The following is a 17,957-nucleotide window of genomic DNA, read 5'->3' as shown; positions in this document are numbered from 1 at the left end:
AGACAAGATGGATTTGTGAAGGGGTGGAAGCTTGGGCAGATGCAGACAGATGAAAAGATGGAGGAGCAGATGAATGGAGGGGTAAAGAGATGAGTAGATGGATGGAATTCAGAATGGATGAAGAGATGGAAGAATAGGTGGGATGCCAAACGGAAGGAAGGAAGGAAGGAAGGCTGAACGACGGCGAACAAGTCAGAGAGCGGAGGGTTGGTGGAGAGGAAACGCCCTTCCGCGGGGTTCTGGGAGGGCTGTGCAGCAGGATAGCGCCGGGCACGCAGCGCCTTTGCGCCCTTTCGCCACCAGAAGCGCGGGCCACTTCACCCGGCTGGGCTGCGCGGAGCCTGCACTGCGGGCGCCGCCTTGCGGGACGCAGGTGTTCCCGGGGGTGGAGGGAGCCGGCGGGGCGGTCCCCACGCCCTGTCCCGCCCTCCGGAGCAGGTGCTGCGCAGGCGGCGCCCGGCTTGGCGCGGAGACCCGAGCCGCGCAGGGAGCACGCAGCGCCGCGGGAGCCCGGGCCAGGTGAGCGCAGCCGGGCGCGGCCAGCGACGGCGCGGGCCCGGCCGGGGAGGAGGGCGAGGAGGAAGAGCGAGCGGTGCGCCCCCGGGCTGCCCTCCGCGTGGGGTCGCGCTCTTCCCCGCCACCAGGAGGTCGACGCGCCCGGGGACGGTCCCCACGCTCCCTGCCCTTTCACCAAACCCCACTCTGGGGTCCCCGTGGTCCTGGATTTCTGCTGAGACATTTAGGATAATTCATCCCAGTTCCCTAGTGTTCGCTGGGCCTCAGTTTCCCTCTCTGGACAAACTTCCAGGAGAATCAGAGGCGGCTGTGTCTGGGGGTCAGCCGCGCGCTTGGCCATAGCACTGCCCGGCACTGGACTGGCCAGGGTGGTTTCATTTGCTCGGCAGCCGTTTCCTGGCGGCCTTCGTGTCTACTGCTCTAGGCGCAAAATCTTCTGCCCCTTGTAATCTAGTGGTTTGCAAACGCTTTGGCCTCAGTTCCCTCCCTCGGACTACCTTGTGAGGAAGACCGAGCAGCCAGGGTCATTTGGGCCCCTGTTGCGGCTGTGAATAGCGAGGCGTAGTGAGGTGTTAAGGATCTTGCCCAAAGGCACCCCCAGCAAAAGGGCACTTGAAGCTGAGCGTGGTGGTGCACACCTGTAATCCCATCAGCTTGGGACGCTGAGGCAGGAGGATCCCAAGTTCAAAAGCACTCTATCAGCAATTTACACCCTAAGGAAATTACCGAGACTCTGTCTGGAGAAATAAAAGAGGCTGGGGGTGTTAATCCCCCTGGATTCAATCCCTGATACCAAAGGGTGGGTGTGGGGGAGGCACTTGAAGCTGATCCCAGCTTTTGCCACATAAAGTTATTTAGGGTGGAGATACAGCTCTGCTCTCACAGATCCTTCCCCAGAACAGAGGCCTCTAGGCCTGGGCAGTGGGGGGTTCCACTCTGGGGCTGTGGGAGAATTAGGCCCATTCTCTGGGATGACTGTGATTCAAGATGTTCCCACCCTGTTAAACCCATGACTGCTTCTGTTCCTATGGGGCAGGGTCGAATCCCTTCCCCAGAACTTTGGCCAACAAGGCAGTGACAAGAGACTAAAAGCTGTGAATCCCTGCCCTGGGACACCACCCGCAAGAACCCTGGGGATCATCAGGCAGTCACTCAGTGCCCCTGCTCTTTCCTGCAGCCAGTGTGGGTCATACAGGGCAGAGACTTAGCCGTCTGTAGTCACGGGGCCTGGTGCCCACAGGACCTGTCTGCCTGGTCTCTGGTCCAGCCTCCTCCCCCAGTGGGGTGGGAGGGGTTGATAATGGTAACAGTGATGGACAGCCTGGCTCACCTGAGGTCTAGAGCTTGGAAGCCCCTGTGCTGTCAGCCACCTGCACCGTGGGGGTCTGAGAGAACCAGAGTGGCAGGTGGCAGCACAGGGGTGGCACAGCGCTCAGAGTCGTGCAGGAGTTTCCAGGGCACTGAGCCCTTCTGGATCCTTCTCCTTTTCCTCCTCCTCCTCCTCCAGGAAGCCTCCCCATCTCCCCAGAGAGAAAGTACTCGTTCTCTGGTACTACCTGGGAACTGGGAAATTTTTTTTTTTTGGTGGTGCTGGGAATTGATCCCAGGGCCTTATGCTTGCAAGGCAAGTACTCTACCAACTGAGCTATATCCCAGCCATGGGAACTGGGATTTTAAGGAAGGGGTAGGAAGTCAGGAATGCTTGGCATAAATCTCAGTCATGCTGTGTGACGTTGGGCCTCAGTGTCTCTCTCTGTGGGAGGGAGCAACTACCCTGGAAGTTCCTGAGGTTGTGTGTGACTGGAGACAGCTCTAGAATGTTCTTTCTTTCCTTCTCCACAGGTGGACCACTTCTTGGCCTGCATGGCTCTGTAGAGGATGAAGCCCAATTCCACAGGCTCCTCCCCAGAGGCCTGCAAAGCCGCAGGCCAGGGCGAGAAGACCTGCCCCGTCTGCCAGGCCTGGGGAGGGCTCTCAGGTCCAGGGTCTGGTGTAGGGTCTGGTGTAGGGCCTGGTTCAGGGATTGGACCAGGACCTGGTGCTCTTGTAGGGCCTGGACCAGGGCCTGGTGTGGTTCTGGGGCCTGGGCCAAGAGCTGGTGCTGCTCAAGGGCCCAGTGTGGTTCCAGAGCCTGGGCTGGGAGCTGGTGTGGTTCCAGGGCCTGGACTGGGCGCTAGTGCTGTCCTGGGACCTGGGCCAGGAGCTGGGTCAGTACCCGGGCCAGGAGCTGCACCATCACCAGGGACTGGGCCCAGACGAGGGTCTGGGACTGGACCCAAACCCAGCGAGTCAACAACCCCAGCACCAGCACTGCAGCAGAAGACTCAACCCAAACCTACTCAGGCCCCCAGGCAGAAGGTTCTGGTGACAGGAGGAGGAGGCTACCTGGGCTTCAGCCTGGGTACCAGCCTGGCCAAGAGTGGCACTTCTGTCATCCTGCTTGATCTGCGCAGACCCCAGTGGGAACTGTCCCCAGGGACTGAGTTCATCCAGGTGCAAGGATGGGGTCACTGGGGGCCCCGTGGTGGTGGTGGGGACAGGGCTGGGTGTGAGGTCTCAGGCTCTGGAGCCAGGCTGTTTGAGCTCCAGCTTCACCTCCTTTACCTCCCAGCTGGGCAGTGTGGTCACGAGGCTCCACATCCCTGGACCTCAGTGTCCTCCTCCACAGAAAGGGGACAGTAATAGTATCCATTTCACAAGCTCTCAGGGGGCTTGATGAGACAGTGCAAGAGAAACACCCAGCCAGCCCCTGGGACCCTTATGAACGGGGACGAGTGATAAAGAGGGTGAACTGTGGACTCATGTAGTAAACCCTGCCCACCAGTCTTTCCTGACCCTGAAGATGTTGGCCAGGGGCAGGTTCTGGGACCTGGAAAGATGCAAAGTTATTATTTGAGTTGGCCTTGGACTTGAACCTCCTACCCCTTCTTGTCTCTGTTTAGGCTGATGTCCGAGATGAGGAAGCCCTGTACCGCGCCTTGGAAGGGGTGGGCTGTGTCTTTCACGTGGCCTCCTATGGAATGTCCGGTGCTGAGAAGGTGAGGCCCTGCCAGGCATACCTGGGGTTAGACAGGTGTGTCTACAGGTTACGTTACGACCTCTTCAGAGAGCCATGTGACAGTCTCTACCAAAACATACCGAGACCCTTTGATCAGAAATTATACTTATTTGCATATTTATGACTTCACTTAAAACCCTGGAGATAACCTAAATGCCCATCAGTTGGGGACTCTTTAAATAAGTTGTCTTGCATTCACACAAATGAAATTCCACACAGTGATTCAAAAAAATGAGGTGGCTCAGAATGTGTTCATCACAGAGCAATCTCCAAGGTGGAAAACAGTGTTTGGTATTTTGTTGGCTTTTTAAAAAAAAATGGTAGGATTAATGTTTATTTAAATGCACAGGCGTATATGCTGATATTTATAAGCATAGATTATCTCTATAAACATACACAAAACTGTTAATAGCAATTACCTCTGGGGAGGGAAAAGGAAGACTTGGAATCAGGGATTGGAGAAAACTTCCTCTTCATTGTTTATGCCTTTATACTGCTTCAATTGTCTTTGTTGTTATTGTTAGTGCTAGGGATGGAACCCAGGGCCTCAGGGCCTCTCACACATAGGCAATTCCACTGAGCCACATCCTCAGGCCCTGTGTGAATTATTTTTAACCTTGTAGTTGTGTTACTTATTAAGCAAAATCTATTGCAACTAGAATAAATATAGTTTGGGGCATTTTGTTTGGTTTTGTTTGTAGCAGGGATTGAACCCAGGGTGCTTAACCACTGAGCCACATCCCCAGCCCTTTTTATTTTTCATTTTGAGACAGGGTTTTGCCAAGTTGCTAAGAGCCTTGCTAAATTGCTGAGGCTGTCCTCGAACTTGTGATCCTCCTGCCTCAGCCTCCTGCATCACTGGGATTACAGGCGTGCATCACCATGCCCAGCTAAGAATAAATATGGAACCTACCTCTTGATGATTTTATAAGGATTAAATGAGAGTGGGGATGGTAAAGCTCTTGCCCTGGCTCTGGCTCATGGGGAGCTGCCACTGCAGACTGTTCCGGGTGTTTACACCCCAGTGTGACTATGATGGACAGTATTGCTAAGTCCATCTTACAGAGAAGGAAACTGAGACTTCAGAAGCAAAAAAAAGATCCAACCTATTTTGGGCCAATCCCAGTAACCACCGAAGGGTCAGCCCTTACTCTGCAGATGACAGAGCTGAGGACTGGGTGGGGACAGAACCTCCCCTGGCCACCCTGGGAGGTAGTGCAGAGCCGGCCCCCTACACTGCCGTGGGCCTCTCAGGATCCCCGCCCACAGCAGTGTGGGTGCCCAGCTGGCCTTTCTACTGTCCCTCTCCCCTGCTTGTCCCTCAGCTCAGACTCTGGCCTCAGGGACCAGGTAGGAGACAGGACCATGACTTCCACTCCTGTCTTGTCTTTTAGCTGCAAAAAGAGCAGATTGAATCTATAAATGTCGGAGGCACCAAACTAGTGATCGATGGTAGGCGCTCAGAGCGAGTGTGCCCAGCCGTGGTCTCCTCCTTCTCTCTCGCTCCCTGCCACAGGCCCAGCTGCTGGGGGGCAGGGTTGGGGGACAGAGGCAGGACCCTCCTGGCCTCGCCCTGCCTGCCTAGTAAGGGCCTGTGGGCAGCATGTCCTTCCTGTGTGCAGACCTGCCGGGCCCTGCATGGGAATGTCAGTGTGGTGGGGACACAGAGGGCCGAGAGGGCGGGAAGACGGGTCACTGACCCCCGAGTGGAAGGCCCGCACCTGAGCCCTTGGGGCCCGCCTGCCTTGTCCTATACCTTGACTTTCTTTCTCATTCTGGAGTGTCTTTTTTTCTGTGTCCCCACTGAGTGAGACTTTCTTCTGACCTGTCGCTGGCAGGGTGGCTCAGGGGGGCAAAGCCACACTGGGAAGGAGGAACGAGCAGGCCTGGCCCCCAGGGGCCCAGGGAGCAAGGCCTCGGCCCCCCAAGTTGCAGGGGGAGCCTTCCCTCCTGAGCAGCTCTGGACTCTGGGAGGGCCTGGGGTCGGGCGTGTGTTGAAGACGGGGTGGAGGCCAGAGGATTCGCCTGCGGGCACCTGCCCGTCTGCGCTCACTCAGCCCTGCGTGTCACATCCCTCACTGCAGTCTGTGTCCGCCGGAGGGTCCCGAGGCTCATCTACACCAGCACCGTCAACGTGGCATTTGGCGGGAAGCCCATAGAGCAGGGCAATGAGGACTCTGTGCCATACTTCCCACTGGACCAGGTACTGACCTCCAGGAGAGGCGGGTGGGGCAGCGGACCTGGGACCCGTAGCCCTGAGGGCGGGTGGAACCAGGGCAAGTCCCAGCAGGAAGGGATGCAAAACTGGGCAGCTCAAGCCCTGTCCACTGGCCTCGAGCCCCAGCCCCTTTTGACCCGTGTGGCCCTAAACAAGTGGCTTCACCACTCTGAACTTCCGTTTCTTCATCTGGTGACGATGGTTACCAGGGGTCATGGAGGGCAGGAAGTGAGATCATGAGTGTGAAAACATCACGGGAACACTAAAGGACGACACGAGTAACGCATCCAACGTGTGACCGGCATCCGCGTCACGGGGCAGACATGGGGCTGGCAGGCGCCTCCTGAGTCCAGGTGCCCTGGTTGTCTTACTGCTCGGCACCTAGAGCGCCTCTGCTTCTGCCTCTGGAGGGAGGTGCCCCCCAGAGGGCCAGGGGCACGGTGGGCGGGGCCAGGGCCCAGACCCAACCTACACACCTGAAGGGCAGGGCGTAGCCTGGGGCTGGCCAGGCTGGCCAGGCGTTGCCAGCGGCACTGACCGGGTCCTGCGGCTCTGTTCTCTGTCCTCCGGCAGCACCTGGACCACTACTCCCGAACCAAAGCCATCGCCGACCAGTTGACCCTCATGGCCAACGGGACACCGCTCCCAGGTGAGCCAGGGGCCTGCTCTCAGCACCCACACGAGCCCTGAAGTACACGTGTGATTGCGGTTTTAGCTGGCATGCATCTGGACCTGCCTTCCTTCCAAGGGACAGTCCCCAGGGCCTTGGCTTTTCATCATTCAAAGCATCCCGAGCACCTGCTGTGTCTGACCTGCAGGGAGGCAGCCTCAAAAGAGGTCCAGCCTCTGCCCTCACGGTGCTCACCATCTGGTGGGGAGGAGGCTGGGGCTAAACCAAGGCCAGCTCTCTTTTCTCTCTCATAGGAGTGGATCCAGGTGTAGGGGTCCCCTTTAGACAAAAGAGTACAACAATTTAAATATAGAATGAGCTGAGCTCTGTGGCAGGGTTGCACAAAGGAAAGAACCTTAAAGTTTAACCTTCAATATCTTTCCAGAAAAATCTACCACTGCTACCTTACTGCATTCTCTCTTCTGGTTATAGAGAAATAACAACAGAACATGAATAGTCCACATTTATTGAGTGCTTACTACATGCCAGGCCCTGTTTTGCCTGCTAATTTTATATGCAAAAAACTCTGGAAGCTTTCTGAAATTCTGAAACTAAAGAGACTCAGATAACTTGGTTTCCCTTTGTGATCCAAACCATCCAAACATGGGAGCCAAGTGGGTGTGGGGAGCAAGGGATACTTGAAATCATTAGTTCCAGTTTGCAGGTGAGAAACGGAGACTGAGCACTGGCTTAACTCAAGGTCACACTATTGGGAAGTTGTTGAGGTGGAATTTGAACTGCAGGGGAGTCTATGCCAGAGCCTGGGCTTAACCTGTACTGTGCGTTAGGCTCAGAAGAGTGGGTCCTGATGAATGGGCTCCTAAAATGTTCCCTAGCCCGTTACCTTGCAGAGGCCAATCAGGCCTCCACCTCTGGCCCCAGTGGGAACGTCCATGGATGCTTTCTGACCCCAGGCGACTGAATTCTCTTCTGTACCTGGGACCTCCCTGGTCAGCCACAACCTGCATGCCAGACACCTAATCCTCTGGCTGAGAATTATTTATACGAGCATCCCCAGCTTGCCATGGTCAGGAGCGTCATGGATACCCTGGGCCCGGCCCTCTGTGACATGGCTGCCCAGTGCCCCACTGGCCACGTCAGCTGCAACCTGACCTCCCTCTACCGTGCCTCGGGGACCAGAGTTTAAATGTGGCTGCAGGCTGTTTACAGGACAGCTCACCTGACACCTGCCTTCCAGGAGTTCAGCCACGTTCACCCTGGGTGACTTCCACTCCCTACTACCCAAGTTGGTCCCTCTAAAGAGGCACAGAGGACCCTGGTCCTGGTGGCAGAGTCTGAGATGTGTAGGTCCCAGCTCAGCCTCAATGCAGTTGTGTCCTCCCGTCCCTGAGCATGTTAGTGTCCTCTGGGCTTCCACAAACCTGGAGTCTTGAAACAACAGAAAGAGGCCAGAATCCTGAAATCCAGGTATGAGCTGGGCCGCCTCCCTCTGGAGCTTCAGGGGGAGAACCCTTCCCCGTCTCCTCCAGCTTCTGGTGGTCCCAGGTATTCCGTGTTTTGTGACTGCAGAACTCTTGCCCTAGTGAGGCACGGTGGTGTGTGCCTGTAATTCCAGCAATTTAGGAGGCTGAGGCAGGAGGACTGTAACTTCAAGGCCAGCCTCAGCAACTTAGCAAGGCCCTAGACCCTGCCTCAAAATAAAAAATAAAAGAGGACTGGGGATGTGGCTCAGTGGTTAAGAGCCCCTGGGTTCAATCCCCAGAACCTAAAGGAGAAAAAAAGAACACCAGCTGGCCTCCGTCTTTACATGGCCTCCACCTCTCCTCTGCCTCTTCTCTGAGTATCTCTTACAAGGACATTCGTCATTGAGTTTAGGGCCCAGCTGGACAATACAGGATGATCTCATCTTCACATCCTAAGGACAACTACAAAGACCCTCTTTCCAAATAGGGTCACCTTTGCAGGTTCTGGAATGCGGGCGTCTCTTTTGGGGGGCCACACTGGGCCTCATTGTCAAGCGAGGACGTTGGGAGAGGTAGCCGCCAGGGTGTTTGGTTATGATGCAGAGACGCCAGCCCTGGCTTACGCGTGGGGAGAGGGAACTTAGGTTGGAAGAATGAGGCAAATCTTCTAGAAAGCAGATTTCCAGAAAAACAGCCAGCAGGTCTTAAAAAGGACAGAGTCGGGGCAGTTCAAGGACCTGGGTGGCAGGAGCCGAAGACCCGTCTCCTTAGGGTGGGTCTTCTAGGCGGGGGTCTTGGTGGAGATGATTCTGAGCGTTGCTCCTGGCTGAAAGACTCCCAAGGCCACCCTCTAGACGGGTAGCCCCCCAAGACCTCGCAGAGAGAGAGGGTCTCCCACAGGAAGGTGGGCTACTCGGGGCAGAGGATGGTCTACACGGGCCTTACCACGCCAGAGAAGGGCCAGGAGGAGTGGACAGTACTGTGCCTCCCCTCCCTGCTGGGCGGCTCCTCCCGGATCTCCTGACCGTCCTTCCCGGCGTCCTAGGAGGGGGTATCCTTCGGACCTGTGTGCTGCGGCCCCCAGGGATCTACGGCCCTGAAGAGCAGAGGCACCTACCCCGCGTGGCGGTATGTCATCCCAGCCTCCCGGGACCTCGGGCAGAGGGCGTCAGGCTGGTGAGCACAGCGAAGGGCCCCCTGCGTGCGGTCACACGTTGGGCTGCAGCAGTGTCCTGAGCCAGGGAGCCTCGCTTCTGGGAGATGCCCATGACCCACAGTTCACGGACCCCTCAGGCAGAGCCCTCGTGTGTGCGGGGCAGGCCTAGGCCTGAGTCGGGGAGACGGGGGAACCTGTTGCCCCCACTCGCACGTGGGGCCCCTGAGGGCTGGGTCATCTCACGCTGGCGTACGAGGGTCTTCTGCAGAAAACCTTCTCTAGAAAAGGCTGGGAGCTGGGGCCTCACATTGCTCACAGCCCACTCAGAGCGACAGACACCACATTTACAGCTTCCGCACGGTACGGGCTGTGTAGATGGACACGAAAAATGACCAGGAAGGGAGGCCCTGGAGGGCTTCCTGGAGGAAGTAACCTGTGCTATGTGCAAAGAGAACGAGGGATGGACGGAGGGCCTGGGGTGGTAGGGAGACCGTAGACCAGGCGCAGGAGGCAGCTGGGACACAAAGCTAGAAATGAGAGCGGTCCTGGCGGCAGGAAGAGGTTCCTGTGGCTGAGTCTGATCTGGGCGAGGCAGACCCCGGGGGACACGGAAAGTGACACTAGGGGACGCGGAAAGTGACACTAGGGGACGCGGAAAGTGACGCTGCGGCGTGGGGCGTCCCGGGCTGGTCTCGCGACTCTCTTCTGTCTCCTAAGCTGGCCAGGTTCTTGGGCATGCGAGTCAACCCAGTGACTCCTTCCCTCATCCCTCCATTTATTCATTCGACAAACATTTGCCGGGCTCCTCTGTGGGTTCAGGACTGTTCTAGATTTGAGACAGATCAGTGAACAAAGCAGGTGATTCCTGCCCCGTGGGGCTTCCGCTCCCGCACAGGAGGCAGATGGTAAGCCACAGACATCGGTCGGTGGGTGGCAGAGGCACCGAGTGGCTGGGCCTGACCAGGAAGGGCTTCTTGGGTCCAGAAGCAGCTGTGGTCGGTGTCCAGGTGGGCGACGGGGTGGCAGTCAGGGTGAGAAGTAGCCAGATTCTGGGTAGATCTGAAGAGCAGGGCCGCCTGGATTTGCTGAGGGGTCAGAGGTGGGGTCTGACAGAAGGTGGGGACGTCAAAGGTGGTGCCGGCCGCCGTCCCCAGCCGAGTGGAGGTGGCGGGGCGAGGGACCTGGCATCCAAGGGAGCCGTGGGCATCCAGGGGACTGTGAAGCCTCTCCGGATGAGGCCTGAGTTCACTGCCCTTTGTCCTGCGCCAGGGCCACATCAAGAGGAGGCTGTTCGTGTTCCGATTTGGGGACCGCAGGGCACGGATGAACTGGGTCCACGTGCGCAATCTGGTGCAGGCTCACGTGCTGGCGGCAGAGGCCCTCACCGCGGCCAAGGGCTACGCGGCCGTGAGTCTCCGCGGGGTTGCTGGGGTGGGGCGGGGGTACTCAGAGAGCATGACCATCCCTTCACAACGATCCTGTGAGGTCGGTGTTGATTCCAAAATGACAGCCACCAAACGCTGAGCCCTCACAGCAGCCCAAGAGGAGATTTATTATTACCTCCCTGGTTTTCAGAAATGAAACTAAGGTACAGAGAGGTTAGGTGACTCCGTGGGCATCACACAGCAGGGTGGCCCCAGAATTCATAGGGAGCGGCTCAGGTCTGTCCCCAGGCCTGAGGGCTGCTCAAGACCTCGAGGGGATGCTGGGAGCCATTGGAAAGGGTGGGGTCAGCAGATGGCAGGAGCCTGACTGCCTCCCATCCTGTGTCCCCCCAGAGCGGGCAGGCCTACTACATCAATGACGGGGACAGCGTCAACCTCTTTGAATGGATGGCACCACTGGTAGGTCTTGAGGCCCACCCCTTCCCAGGGTGACAATCCGCAATCCTGTTGTGTCTCCCCATCGTCTCTACTGCTTCTACAAAGTCAGATTTCACGTTTCAAACCAGCTATGGCCACACAGTCCCCTGGGTGACCTTGGAGCTGGAGCTGGGTGGCTGCCTTGGGGAGGGCCGTGTATTCACCCAGCTGGTCACAGTCCTGTCCAGCTTGCTCCTGGTTTATGTTGGCTTCGAGCCCATGGATTTTCACGTTCTGTGGTGCTGGGGACCACCGCAGGACCCTTGCACATGCTTGGGGACCACCGCAGGACCCTTGCACATGCTAGGCCATGCTCTGCCACCGAGCACACCCGCAGCCCACCTGTGGGACTTTGCTGGTAATCCACCATCCCACCTGCGGGGGCACTGGAGGAGGTCTGTACAAGGGACCAAGGCACAAAGGAAGGTGTCTGGTGCTGGTGCCCCTCTGAGGACTCAGCTGCCAATCCCAGCAGCCCACTGACTTCCGGGGGCCTAGCCTGCCCAGAAGGGGTAGACCAGAAGCCCAGGTTGGAGTGTGCATCCTCTGGCTCACAGGTGCCCTCCTCAGAATTGCCCTCAGACTGTGGCAAAAGGCTGCCTGAGTGTGCCCACAGAGGAGTTGCCTTATCCTCAGCTCCTGGGCCACTCAGAGCTTTTGGTTTGTTTTCAGTAACAGTTTTATTGAGATATAATTCACAAACCATGCAATTCACTCGTTTAAAGCATGCGACTCAGTGGGTTTAGTATATTCAGAATGGCCTGTCATCCTGGACAAATCAAAACAAAGAAAACAAACCCACAACCACTGACCTTCACTCCCACCCACCACCCCCAGCCCCAGACAACCACAGATCTTTCTGTCTCTCTATGTCTGCCCATACTGGACATTTCATATAAATGGAAGGTTCAGTATGTGACCACTTGTGTCTGACTTCTTTTACTTAGTTTTCAAGGTTGAACTGTGTTGTGGCATGTATCACGTTAATACTTCATTTTATTTTTTGGGTACCAGGGATTGAACCCAGGACGCTTAACCACTAAGCCACATCCTCAGCCCTTTTTATTTTTTATCTTGAGCCAGGATTTCACTGAGTTGTTTACGACCACGCTACATTGCTGAGACTGGCCTCGAATTTGTGATCCTCCTGCCTCAGCCTCCTGAGCACTGTGATTACAGGCATGTGCCACCATGCCCAGCTCATTCCTTTTTATTGCCAGAATCCTCCATTCTGTGGCTAGACCCAGCCTGTTTGGGCCATTCATCAGTTGATGGAGATTTGGATTCCTCCACTTTTGAAATGTTATGAATAGAACAAAGAACATTCGAGTACACATTTCTATTATACTTTGTTATGCTTTCATACATACCTGGAATGGGCTACATGGAAAGTCTGTTTCATCTTTTTTAGAGGAACTGCCAGACTGGTTTCCAAAATGGCGGCACTATTTTCCACCTCCCCAACAGCGCAAGAGGGCTTCTCCCACCCTGCCAGCCGGTTTTGGTCTCTCTGACTTGGAGAGTTGTTGTGCTGGTCTCTCGGCCAGCCCTTCCCTTCCTGCAAGTCCAGCCACCTCCCACACACTCGCTGTTTTTTGGTTTTTCTTTTTTTTCTTCCCTTTAATAGAGAATTATGTGAACTCTGACTTCAGTACCTGGGAGTGTCTCCAGGCGTGGGCAGATGTAAATAATAATTAGATGATGTGAATGATCCCGGGTTAAACCCCTCCCATGCCTTCAATTACTCGAGTTGTGCAGACCAAGGAGCGATTTCATTTCAAGACCTCCGCAGGCGTGGAGCTGGCTGTGGGGTCTTTTGCGAGCAGAAGGTAGGAGGAGTAGGTGGGCAACCTGTCTCATTCCGGGCCATGTTCCCTTGCAGTTTGAGAAGCTGGGGTACCGCCAGCCATGGATCCAGGTGCCTACTTCCTGGGTTTACCTGGCAGGTAAGGAAAGCCCCACGTGCGAGTGCTTTACCTTATCTGAAACTCGGGGCCAGGGCCAGGGCGAGGGAGTGAGCTGCCGAGGTATGAAGGGCACAGGACTTGACGAGGCCTTGCAGGTGAGCCACGCCCTGCCCTGCCCCGGAACAAGTCAGGCCTCTAAGTTTAGCTCCACAGGCACCTCACTTCCCTCCCGTGGACCTGGGCTCGTTTAAACCCAAGCCACTTGCAAGTCCGATGTGACTGAGCCCACAGTAAAGACGCTGAGAGGCTACCGACCCTCTGGGTGCCACAGAGGGGACAAATTCACACCTAGGTACAACTGGTTCCCTGTAGCCCGTGCTGGGAGACATGCCAGTCAGGGGGAGAGGGAGCCCTGGAGTTGCCCCTCCCCAAGGTCACCTTGAAGTGAGGGTGGCTTTGGGACATGCAGAAGCTCCATTTTGACCCTAGATTCTCCTGCTCATCCTGAAGATCAGTCCCCGCGCCCACTCCCGTTCTCCACAGAGTGCTGTCCTCTGTCCCACCCCCGTGCCCTCTGCTGGCCTCCTTCCAGCTGGAATGTGGAGCCGGCATCAGGCATGCAGTGATCAGCCCGAGGGGACAGGTGGCCCTCAAGTCACAAATGGCTGTGTTCCTGACCCACCTGTGGCTGAATCTGCTGTGTTTAAATCATTTGCAAACGTGTCCTCCTGGACACGCGCAGAGTGACTTCTCACGTGCAGCACTACCTCAGTGACTGACACTGCTGACCTCCAGCCGCAGCGGGTGGCAGTCTGGGAGGATGGGATGCAAATTCCCAGTTCCCAGTGGGCTGACTGTAGCTCACCCGGCTGCAGGTTAGACCCCCGGGAGCTCTGAAAACAGAGATGCTCTCAGCTGCTCCCCAGAGACGGGGAGAGAGATTCAGAGGTGACTTCGAGTGCGCTCAAATTGACCCAAAAGCTCTGTCTTTACTGTTCCTGCCACACAAGTTATTTGTGACTTGGTCCCCAGCCAGCAAGGCACCCGGCATGTACTGCCCATTCAAAGGAACCCAATGGCTTTTGCAAAGGGACCCTTGGCAAAGCAAACCACGTCCCCCACGAGGGCCTCCTGGAATTTGCGCTGAGGGAGGCCCCTTGTCACCGGCCCCTCTTCCACAGCCACCGTGATGGAGTACCTGCACCTGATCCTGCGGCCTGTCTGCAGTGTCCCCCCGCTGCTCACTCGAAGCGAGGTAAGTGGGCAGCTGACAGGGAGGCCCCGGGCCCTGAACTGCCTCCCTTCCCTCCCGCCTCTGCCACCTCAGCAGGACAGCACGGCTGGACACTTGGCTAGGGTCTCAGACCCTTCCGCCCGGCCGGGTCTGGTAGCAGGACCTTTGCACTCATCCCAGCCAGCGAGCCCGTCCAGCCCCGTACCTCACTCACACACAGCACGGCTGGCCAGCCAGACTGCAGGCGCCACCACCAACCCCTCCAGCCTCAGCACGCACGCACGGGCACACGCCAAGCCTGGGGGTCCAGCCTCACGGTGCAGGCTTCCTGAATATTCTGTGTGCAGAATACCATTCTCATAGCAATGGTGAGGTAGGGTGTTCACTTTTGTGCTACTAGAGATTGAACCCAAGGCTCTCTGCCACTGAGCCACACCCAGCCCTCTCTCTCTCTCTCTCTCTCTCTTTCTCCCCCTCTCCCCTCCCCTCCCCTCCTTCTCCCTCTCTCTCTCTCCTCTCTCCTCTCTCTCCTCCCTTCTCCCCCTCCCTCTCCCTTCACCCTCTCTCCCTCTCCCCCTCCCTCTCCCTCTCCCTCTCTCTCCCTCTCTCTCTCTTCTCTCTCCTCTCTCCTCTCTCCTCCCTCTCCCTCTCCCTCTCCCTCTCCCTCTCCCTCTCCCTCTCCCTCTCTCTCTCTCTCTCTCTCTCTCTCTCTCTCCTCTCTCCTCTCTCCTCCCTCTCCCTCTCCCTCTCCCTCTCCCTCTCCCTCTCCCTCTCTCTCCCTCTCCCTCTCTCTCTCTCCTCTCTCCTCCTTCTCCCTCTCCCTCTCCCTCTCTCTCTCCCTCTCCCTCTCTCTCTCTCTCACCTTGTGCTTGGGAGGCAAGCACTCTACCAACTAAGCTATGTCCCCAGCCCCATGATCTATATCCCCAGCCCCCCTTTTTATTTATTTTAAGACAGGGCCTCCCTAAGTGGCCGAGGCTAGATGAGAACTAGGTTTGCCATCGTCCCACTTCTGCCTCCGAATCGCTGGGATTATAGGCAAGCGCCAAAGTGCCTGGTAATGACGCAGTTTCACATTAACTTGGCACATACAGCTTAAAAGGGAGGCTGTTTTCATTCAGATTGTAAACAGTACTGCAGTAGCTGGTGTTCAGGTTATTTGCAAAAATCCTTCAGTCCCCTGTCCCATTCGATGCTCTCGGATGCCCTGCTAGAGTAGGAAAGCTTATGCTCTCCGCTCACAGTGAGGGACTGAGCATTATTAGAGGAATCAGTGACTTGCCCAAGGTCACACCCTACTGGAATTGGTTTTGGACCCCAGGTCTAGAGCTTTCTGACCCAGGAAGTGAGGAGAGGGAGTGAAGGGTGTAGAATGTGCCACAGAATGAAGCAGTTACCTACGAGTTCTCCTTTGAGCCATCCAGACCAGCAGAGAGAATGACAATAGAGACCCTCTATTGCGTGGTGGTGATATGCAGGGCCCAGTCCTTCAATGCCATTTCGTTTTTACTGCTGCCGTAAGTCGTAGATTCTGTTATGTCCATTTGCAGAGAAAGAAATGAGACACAACACACATAACTTGCCCACGGTCACTCACTTAAATTTAGGTCTGGGATTCAAACCCAGACCTAAATGACTCCAGGCTTAACCGTAGCTTGCAAAGTGCATCAGGAACCACACCTGGCAGTGCAAAAGAACAGCCAAGGTGCTGCTGGACTGTGGTCAGGCAAAAACTGGGCCCCCCTCCTTGTCTAAATGGTGGATTTCCTGGTCCAGCTCAGGGGCAAAAGGTCTTAGCTGGGAAATGTTTTCAGCTGTGGTTCAGGCGCCCTCTGCTGGCCAGTCTATGATACGCCAACCAGCCTTCCAGTTTGATTTTTAGCCTTTGATTGATTTATCTTTTATTGAGCACCTACTGTGTGCCGGGCACCTTATGAGCAGTGGAGGTCAGAAGACAGGGTTATCACAGTCTAAAGAGGAAGCTGTCCTTATCACAAACCAGGAAACGCAATACATGTGATGAGGGAAATGAGGGACTCCACAGTAGCCAGAAGGAGCACCTCAGCCAGCTCTGAGGAAGCCAGGGAGGAGGTCACACGTAAGCCTGACCTCCGAGAACACTGCGTGCAGGGCCTTGTTCCTTCACAGCTATACCCCTGTGTAATAGGTGCTCAATAAATATGTCTGGAATATTGACTAGCTCAGCTAAAATAAGCATACATCTGCCTCCCCAAATCCCTGAACTGACTAACTGGGACAAAAAAAGGACAAGAACTGGCTTCTTTCCCTCTCCCACTGAAATGCCCAAGACCAGGGGCTTGACCCCAGAGGCTGTTTCAGTGCCATGCAACAATCAAGCACCTGGTGGACCCTTCCCCAGTGTCCAGCTGGGGAGCGAAAAAGAAAGAAATGAGATAGGTAGGAGGGCATCTCCAAACCCCAGCACAGCAGGGAAAAACATGAGCCAGAATGTAGCTCTCCTGTGTGACCCTGGGCAAGTCACTTAAGCCCTCTGATCTTCAATTTTCAAAAATGCACAGAGGATGCCTCACAAGTACAAGGCCCTGGGTTCAATCCCCAGCACTAAAAAAAAAAAAAAAAAAAAAAAAAAAAGCACAGAGGAGATGGTACCATCTTAGAGGAGTAAATGAGACAAGGCATACATGTCTTAGCCCAGGGCAAACCCAGAGTATGTTTCGCGATAGCTGTTATTATTACCCTTGAAGACTGTGGGCCCCAGGCCATCTGGCAGCAGAGAATGCAACTCAGACCTTAGAGAGTGATCATTTGTGCATAATTGAATTCCTCTCTTAAGGATTCTCAGTTAATCAGCGGGGAGGGATTGAAGTCTGCAGCTGGGGCCCGCTGCACCACAGTTGATCCTGCTGGGTGCAGGAAGCCATGGTCCTTTCTTGGAGAATGTCTTTGGTAGAATGGCACCCCGGCCACAGGCAGGGCACTCGGCTTCTGCCAGCAGGTGTCCAAGAATGCATCAAGGGTCTCCTGAGGTTCAGCACCGTGCTAGGCCGGGACGGAAACTGCAGAGGTGGGCCATTTGCTTCTTAGGGACTAGGAGTTAAATAGGGTGAGAATTCAACAGGGCGGAAGTCATCCTGGAGGTGACGCCCTCCAAGAAAATGGAGGCATTAGAGAGAAAGGAACCTCCGCCCATGAGGACACTGCAGGAGCAAGACACAACAGCCGGGTCCTTTTAAATCGCTGTGTGATGGAGGCGCAATCCCTATGCTGTCTTTGAGGTAGAGGATGCTCGCCCTGTCCACTAGCCCGGCCCTTGGCTGCCCCGCCTCTCCCGCAGGTGCACAGCGTGGCAGTGACGCACACCTTCCAGATCGCCAAGGCCCGGGCTCAGCTGGGCTACTCTCCTGACAAGTTCAGCTTCGCTGACGCTGTGGAGCAATACCTGCAGTCCACGACCAGGCAGCCCAGCAGCTCCACAGCGCGGACGCTCCTGCGCCTGCTGCTCGGGCTGCTGCTTCTCCTTGGCCTGCTTGGCCTTGCCCTGCACTTCCTAGGCCTGCAGCCTTTGCAGGTGACCGTGCAGCACCTCTGATCTCTAGCCACACAGGAGTGCCTGCTCAGCTCTGTCTACGCTGGGTTCTCAGTGCTGGTACTCTCCCTTCTTGCCTTGTGGATTTGGCCACGCCTTCGCGTTCTGACCCCGCCCCTTGGGTCTAGCCACGCCCCTGTCTGTCTTCTGGGCTCTGGGCACGCCTTCTCTCCGCCCCCTAGAGCCTGGCCACGCCCTCGGCCCGCCCTCTGCACCTGGCCCCGCCTCTGGCTCCTCCCCCAGGCCCGGCCCAGTTTCTGACGCGGTCCCAGCCTCACAGCCTGCTCGGTTTCCAGGCCTTCCCGCGCCTGCCAGTCCCGGCCCGCCCTCGGATTCTTCCCTGC

General features: G+C 56.2%; 1 protein-coding gene across 1 annotated transcript; it reads left to right on the top strand.

The window, feature by feature from the left end:
• The first annotated feature begins 410 nt into the window (after positions 1–410).
• Positions 411–17,616, top strand: Sdr42e2 (short chain dehydrogenase/reductase family 42E, member 2). Its single transcript, XM_047533953.1, has 12 exons — positions 411–519; positions 2,359–3,009; positions 3,459–3,554; positions 4,969–5,026; positions 5,659–5,777; positions 6,366–6,441; positions 8,932–9,014; positions 10,312–10,449; positions 10,821–10,886; positions 12,787–12,850; positions 13,993–14,066; positions 17,362–17,616. Exons 2-12 carry the CDS (start codon positions 2,395–2,397, stop codon positions 17,614–17,616), a joined length of 1,644 nt encoding a protein of 547 aa, XP_047389909.1. The 5' UTR covers positions 411–519; positions 2,359–2,394.
• The last annotated feature ends 341 nt before the right edge of the window (positions 17,617–17,957 follow it).

This window comes from Sciurus carolinensis, chromosome 18 (assembly GCF_902686445.1).
Source record: "Sciurus carolinensis chromosome 18, mSciCar1.2, whole genome shotgun sequence".
NCBI classification, from domain to species: Eukaryota; Metazoa; Chordata; class Mammalia; order Rodentia; family Sciuridae; genus Sciurus; species Sciurus carolinensis.
Note: the sequence above shows the minus strand (reverse complement) of the source record. Positions and strands in the feature narration are given on the sequence as shown.